General features: G+C 40.1%; 1 protein-coding gene across 14 annotated transcripts in view; it reads left to right on the top strand.

Moving 5' to 3' along the window:
- Window positions 1-25,514, top strand: part of myo18ab (myosin XVIIIA b) — a 116,526-nt gene that overhangs the window by 13,541 nt on the left and 77,471 nt on the right. For 4 of the 14 annotated variants that reach the window (XM_058634621.1, XM_058634622.1, XM_058634619.1 and 1 more), the window contains exons 1-9: window positions 12,819-13,003; window positions 15,308-15,405; window positions 16,152-16,184; window positions 16,655-17,815; window positions 19,400-19,462; window positions 21,256-21,333; window positions 22,581-22,646; window positions 23,133-23,220; window positions 25,038-25,144. In XM_058634621.1, coding sequence (XP_058490604.1) covers window positions 15,367-15,405; window positions 16,152-16,184; window positions 16,655-17,815; window positions 19,400-19,462; window positions 21,256-21,333; window positions 22,581-22,646; window positions 23,133-23,220; window positions 25,038-25,144 — 1,635 coding nt within the window. In that variant the 5' untranslated portion in view covers window positions 12,819-13,003; window positions 15,308-15,366. Of the gene's footprint in view, window positions 1-11,428; window positions 11,540-12,818; window positions 13,004-15,307; window positions 15,406-16,151; window positions 16,185-16,654; window positions 17,816-19,399; window positions 19,463-21,255; window positions 21,334-22,580; window positions 22,647-23,132; window positions 23,221-25,037; window positions 25,145-25,514 lie in introns of those variants that run through there. The other 10 variants (XM_058634633.1, XM_058634631.1, XM_058634630.1 and 7 more) reach the window with 6 other exon arrangements.

Genomic DNA, 25,514 nt, shown 5'->3' with positions numbered 1-25,514 from the left:
TACAATGTTTATCACTACGAGGCAACCACAACCTGGGCACTGATAAAGTTGCAGCAGTTCACCCAGTCTCACTGACTCAACTCACTCACCTCAGGAAAGAAATCAAACACAATGACAAATGGTTTTCCTCCACTGCAAATCTCTCAGCTTTCCTGCTCAAAGTTAAGTGTGTGGAGAAGAAGAAAGAAGAAGATTTGCTGCCTGTTCTCGGCCGATGAAAGGTCTTGTGGGGGTGATTAGATCATTAGTATCACATGACTTAGATGTGCTCAGAAAAACATCATGTCACAACAAATATGAGCCATGTCAGCGCTGCTTTCATGTGTGAACATGCTCTTCATTTATAATTATGAAAAAAAAAGACACAATGCTAATTCTTTGCTTCAGTCTTGACGGTGAGGATGAGAAAACAGCCTCAGTACCATAGTCGTTCTACTGAACCTGAGTGTCTGTGGAGGATGCACTGTGTTTATCTGCTGCTCAGGCTCTGTTGTGTTGCGCTATAATTCCTTAGTGGTTTTAATAAAACAACATCTGGATTTTTTTTGTTTTTATTCGAGTCCCCTGGGCTTTGGGCTAAAACAGCCATCTCTGAATGCTACACTTATTTATGTAACCACATTCTTCAAGAGAAAAACTAACCAAACCAAAAAAATGCATAAATCAGAAACAATTGCCTTTGACTGAACTTCACAGTGTCTCGTGTCTAATCGTCAGGTTTGCTACAGAGCACAATTACAACATCGATGGGTGTGTCTTGTCAGGGTATAGGTTTAGAGTGTGTTTGCATTGTAAATGAGCAGTGCTGATTTTAATGCTGGTGCACTGTGGCTGAGATGAACAAGTGCTGAAAGGCTCTGTTCATTCCTCGGTGTTTCCTGTTTTCTTTTGCTGTGTGAGAGTTCAGAGAGCAGTCACGTCTGGGCGAGACAGGAGATGGGAATGCTGCTGGACGAGTTGTAAAATATGAGTGACACTTCCACCACACCACTGGTGACACACACACACACACACACACACACACACACACTCTGATGTGCCAAGTTCTCAAGTAATCATAGACAGAACTGTGGCTGAAACTCGGAGCAGATGTCTAAAAATATCAAACATCAATCAATACAACTCCCTCAGTGTATCGGTTGCTTTGCTGCATGAACCACTTCAGGTCTTCGCCATAGAAAGTGCAGAAGGGAATGCTACTGTGAATGCTACTGTGAAGCAGTTTGATGGATATGTTATTCTTGTCCCCACCTGCTTCTGTGCTGCCGCTGTATACACAACACGACTACTAGCTGAATGAAAATACACACGTACAACCAGAGACAGAAGCTCATCTACCTCTCTGTTGCCTTCATTAGCCTTGACGTAAAAAATGAATCTGATGCTTCTTGGGTATTTTCAATTGGAGGTTTTCTGGTCTAGTTAGTTGTAATGTGGTGGTTGCTTGGTTAATATATCTGGTTTGCAAATGCCTCAGGATTTCCCCAAGATGATTTAGAACTGAACAGGAAGACTTGGACAATCCTTCTCAACCTGCTGTCACCACGAGACGACAGCAGATGAACAGCAACAACTAATAGTGGTGTTGTTATCTTTCTTTGTTGTGCAGATTAATGGATGTCTCATGATCTAATCCTCTAAAACATGTTAGTCACCCATTACGCTGTCATGGCTGGATTATGTCATCATGCTGCTTCTGATGTACTAAATAAGAAAGTTAACCCTGCACTGATAGGCTTTTAATCCTCTTTACTTGGTCTCCACTGCTGATTTGCTCTTATGTAGCCGCCCACTGTCAAGTAGCCAGATCAGCTTTCTCCCATCAGATGTTTCATTAAGTAAAGCAGAGCTGTCCCTCTTAGCAAATTCTCACACCTTCCCCACACATGGATTAATTAGTTGTGAGGGAGGATAGTAGGAGTCGATCATGGAATGCAGACTAAATGCCTGTCTTTATGCTAACGTCCTGTCCTTTGCTGCCATTGCCTACCTCACCTAATAAACGCCTTTGGATGGGGGTGCATTTATTCACCCTCAAACGGTCAAAGGTCATATTTTTCTTAGTGCTCATTTGTCCAGTTTTGCGTAGGGTGTGTCCACCTTCCAGAAAATGCCATGTGGGGGGCTGAGGTACAGGGGCCAATAGTGCAGTGTCTCTGCCTTGGTCCAATGCCACAGATTTTTTTGCCTCACTGTGCCGAAAATGGCTCTGTCAGCAGTCTCCGTCCCTTCTCGCTCTCTCCACAATGAGCACAATGACACAGCAGCACGGTTAAAGCACATTCTGCCTGAACAGAAGAACCTGGTGGTTTCCATGGCAATGGAGTGCTGTTTGTTCTCTTGTCTTATTTACAGTCTTTTTTTAGGAAGTTGTCATAAAGGCATTGCAGAGGGCCTGCGTAAACCCTAGTTGTAAAACCCTGCCTTTCCACACATAGATATAATATTAGTGCTAGGTTTGCTGAGACCAGTGTCATATGGCATTGATATGAGTGGCCTTCCTTAAGTTTATGGAATTCCTCTGGGATACAGGCAATTACGCTTTCATCTACAATAATTACAGGCTCTGAATACATCACAAATGAAAATGGTAGGATAGAGCAGCCAGTAGATCAGTGGTGGTGTCAGTGTGTGCAGTTCCTCACATGTAAGGCTGCTGATTAAAGGCAGGAGAGCTTCTGACCATTGACAAAGCGTTTCCTTGGGTAAAAATTAAATGGGCTTTCCATTTTGTGGATATATAATAATCATGACCGTCTTTATGTTGTCTAGTGTTGACATTTCCTGTGTCCAGAACATGCCAAACCACTTCAGTGTGACCACCGCACTGCCAAAGCCAAGCCGGATAGAGGGTACAGGAACTCCCATTTGCGGTCCTCCCTCTTGAGCTATAGGAAGGATGTTCTCACTGTTTACGCCCGGAGCTGAGTTGAGGAGGAAATTGCAGAATTGCAACGGAGGAGCATGTACATTCAGTCTCCACTTAAGAAGGAAGGGTTGGTCAGTGGCAAGTCGTCATTCTTATAACGTAACCAGTAATGAGTCTCATTCTGATTTGGATCATATTTGACATAAGGAGCTCTGTGTTTGTAAACCCAGTCAAGTGTGCAGAGCTTTGCCGACTGTGAATGTGCCTGTTGCACTTGGACGTGCAGTCCTCGGAATTCAAATAAACTATGATGTCCCTGTTTAGGTCCAACTAACATTTGATAGTGTGTGATTTTATTGGTCATCATAATAAAACATATACTAATATCTGCCCTTAATTACCACAGTAGTACCTTCAATGAAATGAAAGAAGAGGTGGTGTTTTTGTGGTGGCGTTCATGTATTATTTTAACTTTTAAACATCAGTCAGTTTCTATTTAAATTCACCGTTTTCCATGCAAAAATGCTGGTTTGAGTGCTGGAATCGTTATCTGCTCAATCTTGACACAATGACATGAAATTGATCCCGGTACAAAATTGGGCAGATTAGATTTTCAAAATAAACGTCTTCTGGGCGGACCACTGTAAAGTAAAACCTGAACAATTTCCATCACGTCATTATGATTGCATATTTGCTGCCCCGTGCCAGACTCTTAGTAAATGAGACGTCTGTTATCCTGGTAATGTGATATTGGTGGAAAGACACTGAAAGATGATGGACAGGACAAAGGTCGATTTCTTTTTTGATTTTTTTTTTTTTGCTTCTCAGAGGAATTAATCTTATGTTGCAAACTGGTTAAGCTTGGCTTGATTGTTATTTTGCTTTTTTAGGGTGCACAGTACACACTCAATTTCAAGGCTGTTTTCAGCAATTTCAGTTGTTCAGTTTCCATCTGAGCAAAGAGGCCAGTGAATAGCTCAGTATTTTATCTACTATCCCTCAACTGACCTAAGCCCTGGGGGCTTTTGTCAGCCAGAGAGAGCAGACTGTGCACCCAGCTCTTTGTTGACTACAGTGTCCTCCTGTCATTGCTGTGTGTGGGTGTGGTCATAAGTGTGGGCAGCCATGGTGGCACTGGAACATTTAACGGATAACTCGAATGACTTGAACTACTTGGCGTAATGACACCCTGAGTGAGTCAAAGTGTGATATTATGTTAAATGTTCAGTCACTGGCGAGTCATGAAATGCTTAACCATAATGGATCAACACTTACTTCACAATCCCATCATTTAAAGGTCACATGGCAGTTTACGCTGTTGAGACCACTTCACAGTATGTCCTCCTCGTATGACATTTGTTGTGACAGTAGTAGTGGGTTTTGGACTGCACTCTATGCCTCTTGCTTGCTTTTTCACTGAGATTTAGGACAAAAAATAAACCCATGCAATACTAATATATTGGATGGATTGGCCCAAAATGCATTATGGACTTTTGGACACTCTTGACTCTCACATATTTCCTTTCTCTAAATAAGTTTCACATTGTCTAATGCTTTGTATCATGGACACATTAAATCATTGCAGAATGAATGGCATTCTTGTCAGTCTCATTTGTACTTCCACAATGGACTAGAAAATGAACAATAAGATCAAATCAACGTCCATTTTGTCCACAGCTGTCCTGCATGTTTGACTGTGAGTACAATTAAAGCCATGGTCATGTTTGCACTAGAAAGACCTGTGGACCCAGGGTAGGAGATCTGAGAGTTAAGACTGTGAAGAAGCTATCTCCAATTTTCACGTTATTGGATAGCAACGTCTGCAGCTTTAGTTAGTACTGTGTTTGTGTAACTAAATAAAAACTAGGGGTTGACTGATTTGGCAGCTGTGGCTGAAGATCTGCAGAAAGACTGACCGAACACACAACTTTAAGTTTCAAATTGCTTCATGATGAACTCTTGCAAAACAGGTGACAGACATGCACAGATAAGCCACAACATAAATGCCAGTCATTGGTTTAAATTGTGAGGCTTATTGGTGTGCACATCTGATTACACAACTCAAAAGGATCCATTGTTGGATCACAATGACATCACCCTGGCTCTTTTTCAGCCTCGACAAAAACTCTCCCAGACTCCGATCAAAGGGTATCATGAACAGGATTGAATGACATCTTAAAAGAGAGAGGTAACAAACATCGGTGGCATTTAAGTCAGCTGAGTGATATTTGTTTGTTATCAACCACTGGATCACTTGAACAGACTTTTAAGCTAGGACAGCAGAAGGAATACTTTTTGAATCTATTATGAAATTGTGTGAGTGTTCAGAAAGTGCACTCTGACTGCTGACGTGTATTGGCTGTTATCACCGATGCAGTCGATGCAAACACACATTCTTTCAGCCACTCTCATGTCAGACAGTCGTGGTTTGAAGTCGATGACCTGCGTCCAGATCTGATTGCCAGTGAGAGTTTTTGAGGTGGTCCTTGACCTGACATTATGACTGCACACACACACACACACACACACACACACACACACATGCACACACCTCAGGGATTACTGCAGCTAGTCTAATCATGCCTGGAAAGTAACAAGTGAACCTCATAAATGTTCATTGTGTCTGTGTGGAACCTCTGTATACCTATTCAGTCTACAAAGACATGTTTCATTTCTTTATGAGATTTTAATCCTCCAATCCCCCAATCCTCAAATGAAGTAAAAGTCGTCATGACAACAACATGAACATTTGCTTGTATGGATATACTGTAATATGAGCTACTTGTATTAGACATGGAGTGACTCAAGCTTTGTGTTGATATGTTGCTATATATCATTTCCTTGTGGGCCTTTGTTGACAATGGTAAACCATGTCTGTCTGCTGTTTTTTAAATTCTCGCCGATTGCTTCAAATGCCTTTATCTCTACATGTGAAATGTGAGTTTTAGTGATGCTGCCCTGACACGTCTGTTAAGCAGCTTTGTGCAGTTCTGTCTGGATCTCTGTGATTGTGTGTGATTGTGTGCTCTGTATGTCCGAAGTGTTAACGGATTAAGAGAGGTCATGTGCGCTTGTGTGTGTGTGTGTGTGTGCTTATCTAAGTTATTTTTCAGTTGATATTACATGTGTCCAGACAAAGACATCGCACACTCTGTTTGACCCACATCTGCCTCCCTTTTAACTCTATTTCAGTTGTCCGATATCTGTAGGTTTATTAATACAGTTTATTAATATAGACTGCAGCTCTATAATTTAATGTTAATGAATGAAGCTTGAGAACATCAGCTGTGCCAAATGTTTAATGATGTATTTCATTTTTATTATCATCACTTCATATCCAACACACCGAGGCCGACTCCTCTTCTAATCCAGCAGCTGCTAAGCAGGGGCCTGCATGCGCTTTATCTGACAGCGATCAGAGTTAAGCCTGGGACGTGTTTAGTCTAGTTAAGTCAAAAAAGCCTGTGGCATCAAGAAAAAGCATACCTTAAAAGAAAAAAAAGAAAAGAATTATCTTTACATTCCATTATTATTTACTCTGTGAATCTCTCTTGCTTGTCATGTAAAAAACAACTACACTGTAGATTTGGCCACTGTTGGAGCTGTTTGTTTGATCACTAACTACTGGGTGTGGTGACCACACGTGCAAAACATCTCAACGCTCCCTCCCAGTAGGACTGTCAGGTTTGAGCTCCGCTTTGACTCGGCAGCTGTGCATGTGGCAGAGCTTTAAAATGCTGTGTGGTCTCAGGTATTCATGATGTAATTAGCTGTAATTTATCTCCATAATGGTGTCACAAGCCTGTTTTTCATTGAATTGTCCTGATAAAGCCGTAGATCAGGTCAGCTCTGACTGTACTACACACGCTTCTTGCACTGATAACCAGCTTAAGGCTCGTAGGTATGCTATCAGTAAAAACATGACTGCCAGCGGGGACACAAGTAAAAAAAAAAGATTTTTCTAAAGAATATGTTTGCTGCTTTATCTCACTGTTTGACAACCACTTTGTAAACTGATCTCTCTCCTGCAGGAGTGTCTGTCTGGAGAGAACATCAGTCTTTTGAGCTTGTAGGGTCTTCTGTTCCCTTTTTTTTTGGTAAATTTGTTGTCACTTATGTATATCTGAACAAAGCATTTCAAACACTAAAGTCACAAACTTAACATTTTAAGTTACTGGTGGAAGTAGGAGTGGATCAACAACCCATTGTGTGCCATGATGGAAAAATTGTGCTTCCCAACCTCAGTTTTCCCTGACTTAAGAAATATCTTCATTATTTTCTTTCTTACGTGCCCACCAGTGTCACTCCTGTTAGCGTAACTGTTAGCAAAGATGGCGGACACTGTTTACATTCTGGGTATGAGGTCTGGGAAGCACAATTTTTCAAAAATACTACCCCTATTCTAGTAATACAAAGCTAAATTCAAATTGACGAGGTATTCCTTTAAGTGCAGGGAGTGAGTAGTTTTTAAAGTGACAAAAATGTTATTTTCCAGTCAAAAAATGGTCATAGGCTGAGAAAAAGACTCGGCCTCAGCAGATTTCAGTCTTAAATATTGATTTTGTTAGGTTTAAAGTGGCTGGTTTTCCTCATGTCTCAGCCGGCAGCTGTGTTATCAGTGAGAACAAGCCTCTGTGTCCCAGGCTTGTTCTTCACACGGGAGCATGCACAGTGCAGTCAGCTCTGACCATGTCAGTAAACTATCTCTTTAACATAATTGGTGTTTGTTAGAAGGCGCTGAGCCCCGCTGACGTCCAAGAAAACACTTCAAACAAGGTGAAGGAGACGTCATTAAGGCCTTCTTCATGTAGACGAGTGTGAGGGTGTTGTATTATGCTGAGAAACGACCGTCGGGTCACTGTGTCCTTCACCATTAATCCTGACAAAATCATCTACTTTAGCAGGAAAATGATTGAATTCACTGATAGATTGTGTGTGTGTGTGTGTGTGTGCGCGTGCGTGCATGTTTGTGTGGGGGGGGGATTTGGCTCTGAGATTGTCACCATCTGCTGACAGCAGAGAACATTAGAGTCCATTCCTCTGTTGGTGGAATGTCACATGCCACTGCAGGAATGTACATTTTATTTGTGTTACATTAGAGGCTGTCGGCCTGTGGGCTGCTGTGAAACTGTTAATCTACAAACAAATAAACACTCATTAGTCATCATGTTGGTAGTAGGAATGGAAGCTACAGCACACGGCAAACTTTCCCCCCTCTGCCTGTAATTGAGTCAGAATTAAAGTGAGGAATGGGGTGTGGACGCTGGCTTACAATCTTTGGAAAAAAACAAATAAGTGCTTAACAAAAGTTTAATTTTAATAAGGACTGGCATGTTTTTCATTGTCCTTATCTTGAAATGGCTAATTTAATTACCAAAGATAGAAATGGAAAAGAGAATAAATGAAGCCAAGAGAAGTCACACCCACAGCCTGAAATGCAGTGAGCGTTCAGAAAGGAAGGAAGTATTTTTAAGTATGTATGAAAATAAAAGTGAAGTTACATATTGAAGATTTTGAAAGACAATGTTTTCATTTGAAGTCCTGTCACACAGACATGATAGCCTTTACTGTTAAGTTTATCAGTGCATGGATCATGCACCATTTCCTGCTGGCTTTCCTCAATTACTGCCCACAGTTGAAAAACCAGGTGTTGTCGAGCATAGTGTGTTTTAGATACTTAATTTGTGATGTGTGGCGGCACAAAATAAATGTATCAATAGTTTATTAGGCGCCCATAAAGCTCATGTTCCCCTATGAGACTCTTTTGTTTGATATGCAACTTATTGCTCGCCACAGTCCACAAAGTAGCTTCATAATTAATAATGTAATACCTGCAAGATGAGTACCTGTATTGAGTGACAGCTGTTTAGTGTGTAATATTTAGTGACATCTAGTGGTGAAACTTGGGAAGCAATGTAAAAAACACAACTTTTTTGATTATTGTATGATCGCCTGCCTGTCTTTTGGTTTGTCCTCTCTGAGCTACTGTAGAAACATGGTGGGACAGCATAGCAGAGGACCACTGTAACTTCTTCATAAACATACACAGGCTGTACTGTAGACAACAATATGTTTAAATTTGATTTATAAATGATGCTGACTCTTTCTCAGATAAACTCTGATTCCTTTATTCTACACACAGGCAATTTTATTTGTTATATGTTGTAAGCTGCTTTTGTATTTCTATTATAGTGAACTTATTGATTATTACTATAACTGTGTGTTTCCTAATATACAGATGGTGAACCCTGTCGTCACCAGTGAAATGGAGCCTTACTCCTCAGAAGTCATAAAAATATTTCCCTTCACATGTGTGCAGCAAAGAATGTCCATGTACCTCAAAAACAGCCATAAGACATTTTTGCTAGGTTACTCACTACTCACTGGAACAAAATAACATTTTTGTGAGTCTTGGACAAAAAAAAGAAAGAAAGACAGAAATTGGTTCTTTCATTTCTTATTTTCCCTAGATTGAATGAACACACGGAACAGAGTGAGTGCGTTGTGTCTGTATCCTGCTGACTCATGTTTTCTGCAGAGTCCTGTGGTGATGGACTAAACACGGATCATTTCCACTCTCGGCTTTATTCTTCAGAGCAACGTTTACACTGTGTACCAACCACTCTGTTGCTATTGAGTAAGTTGGAGATAAGGCTAATAGGGTATTTGCTTGTACATGTGACACCTCCCATACTCCATTCATTTCACTGCATACTTTGCACTCTACCTACATCACTTAGGCGTTTACTCCCCAGAATAACAAGGCAGTTTCTGTGAAATAATGGAGGCTTTGTGTGGCTGCAGAATGCCTAACATATGTAAAGCACTTTCTAGTCCTCTGCTGCCATCTTGAGGTCATACAGCAGATGTGGTGGTGGTGGTGGTGATATAGAGCTGCATCAGATCTCTTGGTGGTTTGGATCTTCTAGTCTGGGATGTTTGTCCTTGTGAAGGCAAAGCGTCTGCTGTGGGTTTCAAGGAGTTTGATATGCTTTCGTATTGATTCTTTGTTGGCTTGTCTAAGAAAACACTCAAGTCACTCCTGTATAATTACATTCATTTAATCAGCCATGCTTCACATACATAATTCAGGGCTAATTTGCCTGTGTTTGGCAAGTTCCCTTCACCTGTTTCAGGAGGAAGTTGATATTTGGACACAGATGGTTACAACACAACAGTTGACTTAAGGTGGACATTTGATGACATTTGTGACAAATCATTATTATGGTAAAATGGTGCTGCAGAAATCCACCGACATATGATATCTTGCTATTCACATGAGGAAATGTGTTTTTTTTTTTTTTTTCCATATTGCGGCAAAAACAATCAATTGTACCAATGTGCAACTGTCTCCAACTTCACCCTGTTCAGGGTTATCCAGCCAGTGGTCCTCTGATGTTGATTTCCACTTTTCATTTCAACATTTCATTTCAACAAGGGGGAAGCTGGTGCCAATCCCAGCTGACATAGGGTGAAAGACAGATGGTCCATCACAACAACAATCCACTCTCACACTCGCACCTCAGGTCAATCTCGAGTGTCCAATTTACCTAATCCCCAAATCTGCATGTTTTTGGACTGTGGGAGAAAACCCACGCACACACAGGGAGAACATGCAAACTCCATGTAGAAAGGCCCTTATTGTGACCGGGTCATGAACCCATTTTGACGATGTTGATTTACTTAATAATACTAATGCTGGGTGTCTGTGATTTTGATGTCATATTTTTTCTGTCTTAAAAGGTCATTCCAGGCCAAAGCCTATTTGACAGCTGTAATAATCAGTTTATGAAACACTCACTCATCTTCTCCTGCTTTATCGTTCAAAAAAACGTCCTAATTGCCATTTACAAACAAAGTTGCCTGGAAAAAAAAGTTGTTGCCCTTGCATACTGAAATAAACATGACCAACTTTTTTTTTTTTACTGGGTTCGGGACATTTACATGTCACAGCTGGTCTCAGTTTATGACATTCAAAAGATGATGTCGCTGTCGCCGGCTGATGTCACAGGGAATGTGAAACCCTTCTGATGTGACACTGTTACCAGGTGCAGCTCCTTGTACCAAGTGCTGTGTTGTTGCCCCTTAACCATGTGGAATGAAAACAGTGCAAACATACTCCACAGCTTTGTTCCTCTCTGGCTTGATGGATTCAGAGCATTAAGCAATGATACAATCTTCACAAATGACTCATGAGTTTCAGGTCACACCTTTTTGTTGCACGTTTTTATGTCGGCTTTATCAATTCAACGTTAGCACTGACAAAAAGAAGATTTCAAACTAAAGATGGGGTTAGACCACTGTATTTCTTTTATGAATTTATATCATCTTTCCATTTTATTTGTTATAAATCCATTTAATATTAAGACTATACTATACTATACTATACATTTCTTTTTAAAGCAGTTGAGTTTCCTAAGGCAGAGACAAAATTCAGTCTGCAGTTGTCTGCAGTTGTCTTTCCGGCAACATGTCAACATGCTTCCGCTTTCCTCTGTGCTGCCTTCTTCCTCCTTTCTGTTGCACAGAACAGTTCCACACAGGAAGATGATGCAGCTCACAATTCAAACTATAGTGTAGATACACACTGCTGATTTGTTCGCGGGTGCTAGCAGAGGTTGGATTTGTGTGGGACTAAGCTGCAGAATGATCACTGGACGAAGTGTAAAGGTATGTTACCGTTACTCTGAACATGTTCTTGAACAAGCAAATGTTGTTTAAAGAAACTAATACAATGAGCAGCATCTTCATTTTTTAGGCTGGAACAAACTTGACTTTCATTCAGTGTATTAGGTTCCGCTATAGCCAATGGTCTGGGTTGCACTTTCGACCTGGGACTTGTGAATGATGATTGTATCTATTTCCATTGCAGTTGGTGAGATCTTTGAGGGTTTATTTATACAGTGGAAAAGCCACAGGTGTAAAACTAAGTACAAATGTTCAAACGTGACAGTAAAATGCATCTTGGATGTGTCTCCTGTAATCATATGTGGTCAGATCTGGCACCCATGTAACGTCTGTTCACAGGAACAAAGTTTTTAATGAGTTTGACTGCACTGATGTGTCTGCTGTCAATGTATTTTTTGTGTGTATGTTGATTGTGTATATTGATACATTTGTGTACCGACATGAATGACAGAGTGGGTGTAAAACTATTGCTCAGGATTGTGGCCCTAAATCAACCCAGAATGTGGATTATGTGATTGGATCTAAGGACACAGTCAAGATGCATTGGGTGTGTTTCGACCTTAAAGCAGTTAGCATGTGCTTTGTTGAATCAGGATGGGTGTTAATACTCAGGTCTAGACGGGGTCATAGGTGAACATAGTTTACATTATATCTTGTCAGGATCAGCATTTAAGCATCATGCTGCTAGCATGACTTACACTCAATATACAGATGACACATTAGCTGTAGGTAGCATGTGTCATTTACACATAGGAAACCTTCACTGGATTTGCTTGTTCCTTCTTGTGTGAGCTGGCTTTGCATTGCATGGTTCACAGCAAGTTAGCTTCAGTTACACCTCACCATGCGTCTAAAATGTGTATGTTTTTAAAACCTGTATTTTTTTGGTCATACTCTCTAGTCATTTGATAGAGAATTTGTGCTTTGGCTCATTGACTGAAGTGTTCCCAAACATAGCACCACTTTGTGACTGCTGTGTCACTCACAGTATCACTTTAAGTACCTTAAAACATAATAAACCAACTGATGGACCAGAAAATGAGCAGTGTAATACAATTACATTAACAGACCCTTAGCTGTGTCACACACACACACACACACACACAGACTGAGGCAGCTGAAAAGACAGCAACTGTGGGACCATGTGTTCAACACTGTGGCTCCTGATTGGATGGTGGAGGTGTCTTGGGGAGTCGATGGCAGACCTGTGCTGGACGCAGAGCAGAGGCTCCTATTTTTACCCAGGCTCAACACGCTCATATCACAACAGCTGTCCCCACATCTCTTCTCTGTCCACTGTCAGGAATAGCCGGCCCATAAGAGGCCTCCCCCTCTCTTCAGCTCCGCTGCAACAGTCTTTGTCCGCTCTCTCAACTTTGGCTTCATACTGATTTGACTGGTGACATCTGGGGGTTTTCGGGAGTTGTGGAATAACTTCACAAACAGGTAGAACAATTTAAGCTGTACATTAAGAGCAGGTTCTTTTGTGGAACATTACTCAGTGGTGGGGCCTTGAGGCTCCACAGACGGTGGGTCTATATTTAGACTAGTGTTTGCTATGTAGGGGCAGCGTGATTTGTCTTCCAACTGAAAGTCATATTTTATAACAGAAGCTTTAATGCCATTGTGAAAATGATCTTTTCCTCTCGCTATAAATAGAAATGTGTGGACGATAAATGTGGTCGGTTTGATGTGGTGTTTGTGGGAGCTCGATGTATGAACTGCTTAGTTTCACACTTCTGCACCTGGTTTTTAGTTCAGATTTATGTTTGGTTCATATGAGGTGTTTTTTTATTTTCGGCCTGTTGTGCCTTCACTACCTGGAAAGATCATGTGATGAGGACTTAATCTCTGTATCATCACCTTGTGTGTTCACATGGAATCAAAAAAAGAACAGCTTGACTATTCTATAACTACACCGACCCCACAAAAAGCCTCCGAAACTGATTAGTCAATGATTAGTGAACAATTATGACATTTCTTAAATCTTAATTTGTCAATCAGCCATGAGATGGTCTATGTATTGGTGAAATATGGGGGATTATCGCACACCACTTCAGATTAGATGTCCTCTTTTGATCCCCAGAATCTGTGGTCAGACACAGGTCAGACTTCCAGATCCAGGTCAGGGTTCTGTTATTTCTACTTGTCTGTGTTTTTTTTTTAGTTAAACAGAAATAGTGAAATATGAAAAACAACGACAGTAGTGGCAGGTTAGGTTGACAACATTTCAGATGGAGTCTAATGTTTGATCTGTTTGTCCCCTCATCTTTTTTCCTCTGTTGCGTTTGCGGGACAGTTTTCAAATTCAGTTTTATTGTAATTCCAGTCATGAGAAAAAAGAGCCTTCATTTCTTATGATTGCAATCAGAATTAGAATCAGATTACTATGTTAATCCCTGTGGGAAATTGGCATTACATGATCAAAATACAATATTAGTTATAGATAGAAGTCTAACAAGGAATGTAAACAGGAAATGCTTTAATCTATCACAAATAAATATAAAAAGGATAAATACAGTGAATATAATGTATGTATAGAAAAAAACAGTTAAAGCGAGCTGAAAGAAAACAGTTTGAAATATGTATTTGCTCTCAAACTACAGCACAATTATTCACATTTCAGCAGATCATTATTGCTCATGGATTATTTTACCAAATATTTTGTTGCACAAATGATGGATAGTGTCAGCTCAGTTGATTGGTCCAATTCCAGTCTAATGGTTCAGTCTATTAGGAGTAAGGTAAATACTGGCAAATCAATCAAGTAAGGCACTCATTCGGACTAACGTGGTGAAGAGATTTTCAAGACTTTCAATCACTGTTCAATTTAAAGTCTCATTACCTTGTGAAAATAAATAAAACTGTTAACTAAAGATTTCTGTAACTGCTGTACTGCAAATTATTTTTACAGATATTTTTTTTGTATTGAAAACAGTCATCTTATATTATCATCACATTCAGTGATGTGAACTTCTGAGTTTAAATGATTTGAAACTAATAAAAAGGTGTGGTGAAGTAGCCTCTTAGAAATAAGCTTTCTGGTTCACATTCCAGTTTAACTGAAGCCGTTGCATGTGTGTGGGTTTTCTGTTGATACTTTAGCTTCCTCCCATTGTCCAAAGACATGCAAGTGTGTGTAAGGTAAATTGTAGACTACAAATTAGCGGTAGCTGTGAGTGTGAATGGTTGTTTGTCTCTGTATATTGGCACTTAAACAGAATGGTGACCCTGTCAAGACTGTACTGTCTAATCCAAAAATAATCCTGTTAGTCAGTGTGCTAATTTAATGAACAGCGACCAAACCCTCTCACTTCAAGCAAGGTCATTAGTAACCATTGTGTATGAACTTTGATGAGTCAGGTACCAGATTCCAGAAAGGATACCCACGGGAAAAGGAATGCGTTAAAAGATTCATCTGAATTTTTTGATTTATGATTTGATTCCCTAACATTCAACGACTTTCTGGACGACTGATGATATATAAAGGAAGAAATCGGCTTGAATTATTGCATATTACAAGAAAGATCCATCCAAATTTAGATTTGTTGAGTTTGGGTTGCTTTTGCAACTTGTTTCCATTCCTCAAAAATCCACGCTTACCATGTCTCCTGTGCGTCCTCTGCTTTTTCTAGATCCTAGCGTTGCTTTGCCATCAGCCTGTGGCTTGGCCTGGCAGAAATTTCTATGCTCATCTGAAGATCCTAATTCATCTGTCCCTGTGTATTCTCACCACTCTTCTTCTCCTAGTTTCCCCCCACATCATCATCATCTCATCAATCACTGCCCATGACAGCAGATCAGCCAACATGGCATTCTCATCTCGCTTTTCCTTCTGGGAACAAAAGGGAAGTCTCATTTGGACATTTCATAAGCACTGCATGGTTTTCCAGCTTTGTACACTGGGATCCTAACATGTGTGGCCTTTGTGTGTGTCACACTGAGAACTTGTTGCGTTTTCACTCACATGTAAATATTTACTTTAATTACCAACGGTGGAAAGTTCAAAACACTGTCAATCGTAAAAACACTGTATTTTAAGCAACAATGCAAGTTATATTACAGTATTAATTCTGTACATTTATAAACACTGTAGGTATCACACCAGATATCTTGTGTCTAAACAAACTAAAACCCAAATATTTTTTACACAGTGGACTGTCAGATTGTTCTGATACACTGTATCATTTTTTAAATCTGTGACATTAGCATATTATGACAAATTTAATTTCATTATGGCAAACTGTAAATGTAGCAAACTACAGTACTTTGCAACGTAAATTGCAACACAATGTAAATTCTTACTTCCACCCGTGGTAATTGCCATTTGCTGTGATTTTGAGCCACCTGAGCACCTTTTATTGGACACCGTACCAAAGCAATTCAAACACAATGAGTGCATCACTTATTAGTTCTTGAAAAAGCTTAACAGGGTGTTTGTTTCCAAGAGATCAGATGTAATTATTTTTACGCTAAAGTTGGTTCACAGAAACTTTGCATGCTTTGAGACACTTGCACGATTGTTTGATGGACAATAGTCTCACAAAATGTCAAGATTTTGACCTGGTTTCCTTGTTGGTATTAACACGTTTAGATCAAAGAAGAGAACAAGCCAGAAAGCCCAAGTGTAAGTAAATCTACATATGAAAATTCATTAGTTTTTACTTGGATATATGTAGTGTATATCTGGTCAACGTTTTTAACAATTCGAACATTTAGTGAATCTAAAAGAGTGCATATTCTGTCTGAATATCTTCTGTAGTGCTGACTTGAAAGTTGTCTGTTACACTTTCAGATGTATGCTTGATAGTCTTTGACCAAATATCTGGTTAAATATCTCTGAGATGTTTCCCCTGATAGTTTCTCTTTCCTTGAACAAGTGGTCATCTGATTCTTATAGAAAAAGCCAAACAACACTGAATATTTTATCAATAAATAATAGTATCTCATGTTGACTTAGTTGTACTAAGTTAATGGGTCTGTTGGGGATAAGGGTACTTAAAATCCTTTTCTCAGTTGTCTTTCAATAGCTTGGTTTTGATTGATTGATTTTTTTGTCATTTACTTATACTTCCTCCTTTTGCTCTTTATGAGTAGTCAGAAAGTAACGGGCTGTCCAGCCGTGCCAAGTCAGTGCCAGCCCTTGATCCTGGCAGGGGCTTATTCCGGGTAAAAAGTCCTCCACCGCGTCCCAGTACAGAGTCGGGGGTCAGGGTCAGGAGTCCCTCCCCACCTAGACTCAGGACACCTGTTGTGCCAGAGCGACATAAGACACCACCAAAGACAGGAGAACAAGAACAAAGCCTTGAAAGACAACACAATTCTGGAAACTCAGAGCCAGCTATGAACAACGAGAGACAGCAAAATGGAATAATGGGTAAAAGTGTGGTCAATGGTACAGGCAACAGCTATGTCAAAGATCCAGGCACCACCCAGATGGATGCTACGGATGACCAAAGTTATGGACATAAGAAAGTAGTAAAGGTGGTTCGTCGTGTTGTCAGGAAGATCCTGCCTACAGAAGAGGATGAGACCCATGGGCCAACAGTGCCATCAAACAAGTCCTTGCAGGCCACCAAACCTGCAGCACCAGCTGCTGTGTCTAAACCCCCCACAAATTCAGGGTTCTCTTTTAAACACGATGGTTTTAAAACAGAAGAAAAGGACGACATCTCACATGGACTGACGAGCCTCATGGTCAGAGGCAGAACACGAGAGCCCCGTCCACGAGTACGCAATGAGGAACGAATGGAAAAAATAGAGTTGGAGAGGAAAAATGAGAAGAAAGAAGAAAAGGTTGAGCAGGCAGAAACAAAGGAGCAGCACCAAAAGGACAAGTCTACAATAAAACCAAAGGAAGTCAACCCTATACTCACAAGTTCTGGTCCAGTTACACAAGGGCCCAAATCAGCTGTAAATCAAACCAGCACGGCTTCAATGAGCTCAGCTCCAGCTTCTTCCAAATCCACTCATTCCAGACCCTCACCTCTTTCACCTGTTGCTGGCTCGACCCCAGCTTCCAAATCCACACCCTCGTTTCCATCTGGTGGCTTCACCCCTGTATCCAAATCCACCATTTCAAATTCTCTTCAAACCAACTCAGTTGCCCAAAAAGCTTCCACCCTCTCTCCTTCATCTCGTTTCATCCCTGTCCCCAAACCCTCTCAAGTTGCTACCCCTGCCTGTCTGAGTCCCACTCCACTCTCACACTCTCCAAGAGTTCTTCCCATTCAACAACCTGTTGTCTGTCAACAAGAGGTACAGTAAGAATGTCCTCACTTTGCATGTGTGGTCTACTTTTGAGACATGTGGAAAGTGCATGGCCATTTAAAAATGCATGGTTGAAACGGAAGAGCACCGTGGTGTGTCTTTGCAGACCGCACACACGTGTGAAACTTCAATGTGGGTCATTTAATAGCCATTGTATACAAGCGGTGGCGCATGAAAGGTAACATGAAATATACAGTGAATAATGTTGCTTTAGAATAATAAGGGCTAAACATATGTTTCCTTTGAGCCACAGGGACAAAGGATTTAACTGACATCAGTTGGTTAAAATGTGTGTTTTGTGTCCACAAGTGGTGTGGGTTGAGAGTTGACTTCATGTCCAGAAAGAGTCGGTGTAGCCAGTGCTGGCCGGATAAAGGTCAGTAATCAGTAAAGCAAAAATATAAACCGAGATCAGGTTAAGGTCTCAAGTTCATCACCATAGGCTTCATCTTGAGCATGCAGGAGGCAGGACACTCACCCATTCACTCGCTGTGGATTATCTGCTGCCTCTCCTTCTTCCACTTCACATGAGCTCACTCAGACGTTATCTGGATTAGCAGGAGAATATGTGGAGAATGTATGGAGGGACCTCTGTGGATATTTGCAATAACACTTACAGTCTCTCTGGGGACTCTCTCAGGATAATGTCCAGACTGGGCAATTACCTGTACTGATGATGATGATGATGATGATGACTTCATTACTGGTGCAATCTCTGGTTTTCAACCTCCTCTTGACCAGGACTCTGGAAATAAGGTGTCTTGTGAACTATTGTGTAGAATTCCATGACATCTGCTGATAACATTTTCTCCCAGTGGAACTAACCCTGTTTGAATGACTCCATTGCTTTTGTTGTCTTAACCTTGGGATGAACTACATAAAAGACAAAGCTGTATACAATACAAAGTTTATTGCATATTTAATAGACTACAGCGTTTTTTGTGGTTTCAAAGCAGAATCCAGCAAGAGGCACATGACGTAACATTACTCTACAAGAGGGTTATATATGTCAGATATGGCTATATAAAACATTTTGATTGCAGGAGAGCTATTAAGTTATTAGTCGACCTCAGTGTTTCACTTACTGTATGAGGAATATGAGTTGCATTGGGATTGGAGATTTGCTCCCGCGTTGAACAACCTAATAATACTATACATTGATTTATCATAGTGAAATGTATGCTTGCTCAGTCTATTTTTTCACTTACTTGGCTTAAGTTGTTGCAAATAGTTTTCTCTCATGCTATTGATATTTGTGCGTGCATGCAGTTTGAAGCACCTTTGTGTATTTTCTCCTTAACACAGCGTTTTTTTGCGTTTGTGTCCACATTAATCCAAACTGCCACTGTCATTTTGATGACAGCAGTGTGTCTGTGTGTTTGTGTGCGTGTGTGCAGACAGATTTTCACGTAACAAACATCAGTTTGTTTCTGTTGTGATTGGGAGGAATCCATCACTCATGTGTACTGTATGTTTTTTTTGTAATTCTGTGTTTACTTGTAGTCGTGTGCTTTGTGTCTGTTGAATCAGTTAGCGTTGCTTCAATGTGTCGCTTGCTGCTTTGACTTGTAGGAGGTGCCACTCAGTCCCACCGAGGAGGCTCAGAGGCGTCTGATGAGGATCTTCGGTGTCCCTGTAAATCTCCTTGCAATTCATGTGCATATTGTTCCTGTGTTGTTTGTCTTATTAGCTTGTGTCAGAGTATTAGCATGGTGTCTGTTGCCCTCATGGCGGGGTCAACAGTTGGTCTACCAGCTGTGAGTAGTGACGTAGTGAAATGTTATCCCCTCTGCTCCAACTGTAACCCTTATTTCAGTGACGCCGCAGGTCCTCCGGGTTCCATCTCACTCTTTCTCACTTACTACTGTTCTACTTACCCAAGTATGGCTGGTCTCTCAAGTTGAATCTCAGTTTCCCAGTTGAAGCTTTGGGACTCTATTGACGGTGTCTCATGGCTTATTTTTGGAGAATCACTCCAGTGGAAAATGACCTACACACTCAAAGAATGTTTTTAGTCCAGTTTATTTATTTTGGTCCTTCAATTGGGAGCTCTTTAGGCAGTTCTTTGTTCAGGATTTTATCGCATACTTATATGTACCTAAATATGACACAATGCGGATCCTGATGTAAACCGTTTATAATAATTTGACGTCACCATTATTCTACTTCTTGTGATAAGATAGTAATTTACTCTCAAGTTAATTAGAGTCAATATAAAATGGTATAATCTACCACCAACGGATTAAAACCGATTGAAATTGACAACCTGTTACCTCAGTGTTTTCTACACTTAAAAGAATTAAAGGAAGCGAGTCATTGTCATAAATCAGGGCTGTATGAAACTCTGCTATTTCAGTTTGGAACAAATCACGATTACACTGATGCTGAAGCTGGTTTCTAAAAGTGACTCATTTACTGCTGAATCTGTTTACAACCTTCATATTATTTTAATCATCATAGTCATAAATTTCTTCATCATTTTTATGTCCATAGTCTTGCACCTTTGAATAGGCTATCAAAAAATAAGCCTATTCAATTTATTAATATTAATACTTATTAATTGATATTTATTAATTGATAATTAAACCAGCAAATGAACTCATAGAAAATCGAACATGACTTTTATTTCTGTAGTTAAGTGGATTGATAAGATAGATTTGATCAAATTTTGACACAGTCCAGTGAGACACACCACTTATTACCACACTAACACTAATCTTATTGTTTTCTAATGTCTTCCTGGTTGATAGTGATGGATTATTCTCTTTAATGTACAGAAATCCACTCTGGCTTTGTTCCTTGGCTTAAAGGCATGCTGTGTTTGTACTAATATCTTAGCATTTGGTCACTCTTCTCCACCTCATGATTGCTTATGTCTTTTAATCATCATAGTCATAGATTCCTCATCATTTTTATGTCCACCGACTTGCACCTTTGAATAGGCTATCAAAAAAACAGTTTTTCTTTTGTATTGATGATTAAACCAGATTAATTCATAGAAAATCGAACATGACTTTTATTTCTGTGGTTAAGTGAATTGATAAGATAGATTTGATCAAATTCTGACACAGTCCAGTGAGACACACCACTTATTACTAATCTTATTGTTTTCTTCCTGGTTGATAGTGATGGATTATTCTCTTTAATGTACAGAAATCCACTCTGGCTTTGTTCCTTGGTTTAAGGCATGCTGTGTTTCTACTTATATCTTAGCATTTGGTCACTCTTCTCCACCTCATGATTACTTCTGTCAAAAAAAATCATTTTCACGTTTCATGCTCCTTTATTTGTTTTGATCCTCTATATTTTCTGGTTCCACGTTGACCTTGTCTTCTGTTCCCTCCTCATTCTCTTTCCTTCTCTCCATGCTTTACTTACACTGTATTTGCTGGCTGCTGTCGTCTCTCTGTGGCTGCTTTGTGGCTAAGCTGGAGCCAACAGTCAATGTTTCGTCCTCTGTCCAAGTCCATGTCCCTGCAGCCTCGCAGCCGCAGTGTTCCCTCCAGGTACAACAGCCTCCATGTCCTCCTCTGGGCCCCCTGACTAGAATTTGTTCTTGTGTGATGTGGCGGAGTATAAGACTCTGAATCCCTCTAACTTTTCCTCACTTTTTCGAACCTGTAACTGGTTATTTATTCTCAGTCATACTATAATTCTAACCCTGTTTGATGGTGGCCTTTTCATGCATGAAAGGAACCACATTGAAAGAATATTTCTAACCTCTAACAATCAGGAAATGTTCCTGTATTGTAATTCTGGTTTGTCTGACGTAGATGTAGATTTTTTTTTCATTTTAGGCAAGGTAAAAGTATTGTGTTACACAAGCAAATTCAAATAATAGTATTTCATTTGAATGTTATAATCCAATATGGCATTTACAGAATATTGGTGATTTTGTTTACAGACTATAAACAAAGATTGTCACTGCCTCCCACTGTACAAACCTTTAGCCAATACATCTCGGATATGGGTGCTGCCAAAGTCTGTGTGGCATTAGATAACATATCTATAATCTAAACCTATACAGGAGATGAACACAGGGACATTAGTGCTATGCTCTATCTTAAAATTACAGAAACCTTTCACAAAATAAAACAAAATAAATATTGGTCCATCTTCTGATTTAATGTTTTGGTCCGGTCCATGTCCTGTCTGCTAACATGGAGGAGATGGGGTTAATGACCTGTGCTGTAGCCGGTCATCTGGATGAAATCCAGCCTCACTTAGGTCCTTGATTTACAGTTGATGGTTTTGTTTAGTGTTAAATATTGAATTCTTGTTGTATCGTCAACACAAAGCTGCAATTGGTGACACAATAGCATTGGGCTTATGCTTATTCCACAAAGTATTGGACTGATGGAAATAAACCTGAATGTGCTGTGTATTTATTGTTCACTGAAGTCTGTTGTAAGACCGTGAGACTAACACATTGAAGTGGTGTGGAGCATGTAAAATAATAAATAAATAATCTGTGTTTGGTTTGTGTGGCTAATTATGAAAGCTGATGTCAACCTTTAACGTTCAGCAGTAATTAATGAAGTATTGTAATGGATCATATCGGTTCCTTGTGACAGTTACTGATATCCTTGTCACACGTGCTGGACATGTGTGGACATGTCCGACACACAACACTCTGTTCAGATGCAAAGACAGTTTAGAGTTTTGCATTTGATCTCTGTTTGTGTGTCTGTATAAAATGAGTTGCCCGTTATAACTGTAAACTCTGACCTCCTCATGCTGGCCAAATCACCAGGGATCAGTGGAAGAGGATCCTGTGGCCCTTCTTCAGGCGTCTCATGCTGCAGCTCAGCAAGCCCAGGTCTGGCCTGCACTGTGCCTGAGTGTGATTCACGACCAGCTTGTCCCATATTCACCAGTGTTCACTGTCGAGTGTTGTGCTGTGTTGTGCTCTTTCCCACTGCTTGTGAAGTCCAGTGTGTCTTGTTTACTTTTTCCCATTAACGTTTTAATATACTGTAAATTTCTTTTGGTTTACTTCTAAAAATGTTTGTCTAATTATTTTTATTCATTTGCTTCTAATATGTGTTTTTGGTTCCTTCTGATCACTACACACCCCTAAACCTTGTTAAGTTCACATGTTTTTTGGTTTGAAGTTTCTGACACACTTGACAAGTTTTTCACTCATTACCTTTCAGCATGTACTGGTTTCAAACTGGAAATATTGCACATTTTCATTGCAACCCAGTGTGATGATGAGTGGTCCAGTGATAAGTGAACTTTAACAGGAATATCCTTCATCTCTGCTGTCCAGTCATTTTCTGTTTTTGCCCTTTATATCCAACAGGTGAAGACAGAGGAGCAGATTGCGGCAGAGCAAGCCTGGTATGGATCAGAGAAGGTCTGGCTAGTCCACAAAGATGGCTTCTCTCTGGGTAAGATGTCATTTGTTTATTTTTTAGCATGTTTAATATTCTCTGTATCTCCATCTTTATAATTCAATTGAATATTCCCAAAAAAGCTGAACTCTTATTTAATGTTGTAGAAATATTGGTTACATTTTATAGTTGTTGCCCAATAGATCTTAAAGGAGTAGTTTTTAGGTTTTATGAGGTACCAGCTTCCTTACGCTACCTTAAGAAAAACACTTGTTGCTTTATCTTGTCATTTTTACATCAAGGCACGCAGGATTTTTTTGATCCACTACTGCCCCCATTAGTCAGTTCACCTGTTTTATGTTTTATTTTAGTGTTTAAAATCTTTAGTTGGATTTCCATTAGTGACACACACATACCAGCAGAAGCAGCGGAAGACCAGCAAAGTAAATAAAAACAAAAATTCTCAATGGACTTTGGTATGGGAGAGTGAGTAGTACATAAAGAGACATAAACTTTTCTTAAATGTTCGAAAGCATACATGTGACCTGGTGAAGATTCTTTTGGTTGTACCCACTTTTGCAGGCATGTTTTTTTAAGCTCACACACAAACACGCACACATGTCACTCACTGCTTTTCAACACAGGAAGCATGCAGAACACAGTCACCTGTATGCAATGTAACCCCACCTTAGAATACCTGAACTGCTTACTTTAAGTTTTTTTTCGCTCTTCTGCATTTCCTTCTTATCTGCTGACTAACTTTTCACGTTAACCAGCATTCCAACAGAAATATTTATAGTGTTACAACAAATGAGTGGTGGTGAAATTTCTAATATTTTCTATCTGTGAGCAGAGGGCCAAGGTTATGGTGATTGCTCAGACTGTAGACACAGGGTGTGTGCGTTGTCACCAGCATTGTTTAGTCCAGTTAAACCAAACCCTGGACTGTTAATGCCCCTGATGCAGATCATAAGGGTCTGAGACCTTATATGAACGCAGTCTGAGACCTTATATGCGATCCAAGGAACTGGACACTAGTGCGCTTGAAAGAGGTGATCTCGGACTGCTTGCAAGTGAACACTGGAGTAATTCATCTTGGAGATCCAGCTGCTCTATCCGCATCTTTTTACTAGAAGCGTAATATGGCTACAACCTCAATGTTCTCATCTCAACTGAGCACATTTATCCTTCGTTTCTGGCAGGTCCCAACTTTTTATCTTCCAAAGGTAAACAAGCACATTTAACTGAGCTTTGTCACCTCAGTGTGGCAAGAAGGAGGATGTCGGCTACACCTGTCGCTCAGGACCCTCCTACTCAAGCAGCAAGGGATTTGTCTTTTTGTCACCTTACATATCTGACCAATAACTAAGCAGTATTTCTGTGCACATTTACAATTTATACGCTCTAAAGTCCTGCTTTATCTTTGCCTTTTAATCAACCAGCCAAGATAAGGCCAAAAATGAAGCTAACAATGATATTTGCATCTGATGTGGTTAGTCAAAGTTGCCATTTACACTCATGCTACCTCTAATAAATATGTGAATATCAACTTCTGATTTAACCCAGAGATGTTACTGCTGTCTTTTGGGTGACAATTCTTTGCTTTACCCATTCATCCACTACGGCCTCTTCATCATACAGACTTTGGGTCTCTTCACACAGCCTTTATAAACTACCATTTGCATAGTTCTCATTAAATAACGCCTTGAAAAAAAGTGTACCCAGTCCTGTACAAACGGCACGTCAGGTGTTTTGGGAGCCATTGGTTGTTCCATGTGTAAATAACTTAATAGATGCTCTGTGAATATTTTACAAAAAGAGGAGTGTGAGCGCTTTAGTAGACTAACAGCTGCCATTGTCTTTTCTCTGTTCAGCCACTGTGGTGAAGACAGAAGCTGGCTCCCTGCCAGAGGGCAAGGTGAAAATCAAGTTGGAGCATGATGGGACAGTGCTGGACGTGGACGAAGATGACATTGAAAAGGTACAGTAAAGTTTACTTTCCATAACAATAATAAATAGTTATTGGTGTGTAATCATTTCTTTTTTGACACTGATTCTGCAATTTATAAATGATCCCCCAGTCAAGCAAGGATAAAAAATAGAATGGAATAAGTGCATTTTCCACATTTTCTCTCTCTCTCTCTCTCTCTCTCTCTCTCTCTCTCTCTCTCTCTCTCTCTCTCTCTCTCTTTCTCTTTCTGAACTGCCCTGTGATTGGTCAAAGCCAGGTGCAACACTACAGATTTAGTTGTAAACCTGTTTTCCATTATGCTGATTGGTTATTATGGAACTATTGATCAATAATGCTTAAAAAAAAATCTCTATACACAACTGCTATATTATTTCGCATT

The sequence above is a fragment of the Solea solea genome, chromosome 7 (assembly GCF_958295425.1).
Source record: "Solea solea chromosome 7, fSolSol10.1, whole genome shotgun sequence".
NCBI lineage: Eukaryota > Metazoa > Chordata > Actinopteri > Pleuronectiformes > Soleidae > Solea > Solea solea.
This window is presented reverse-complemented; position numbering and strand designations above follow the sequence as displayed.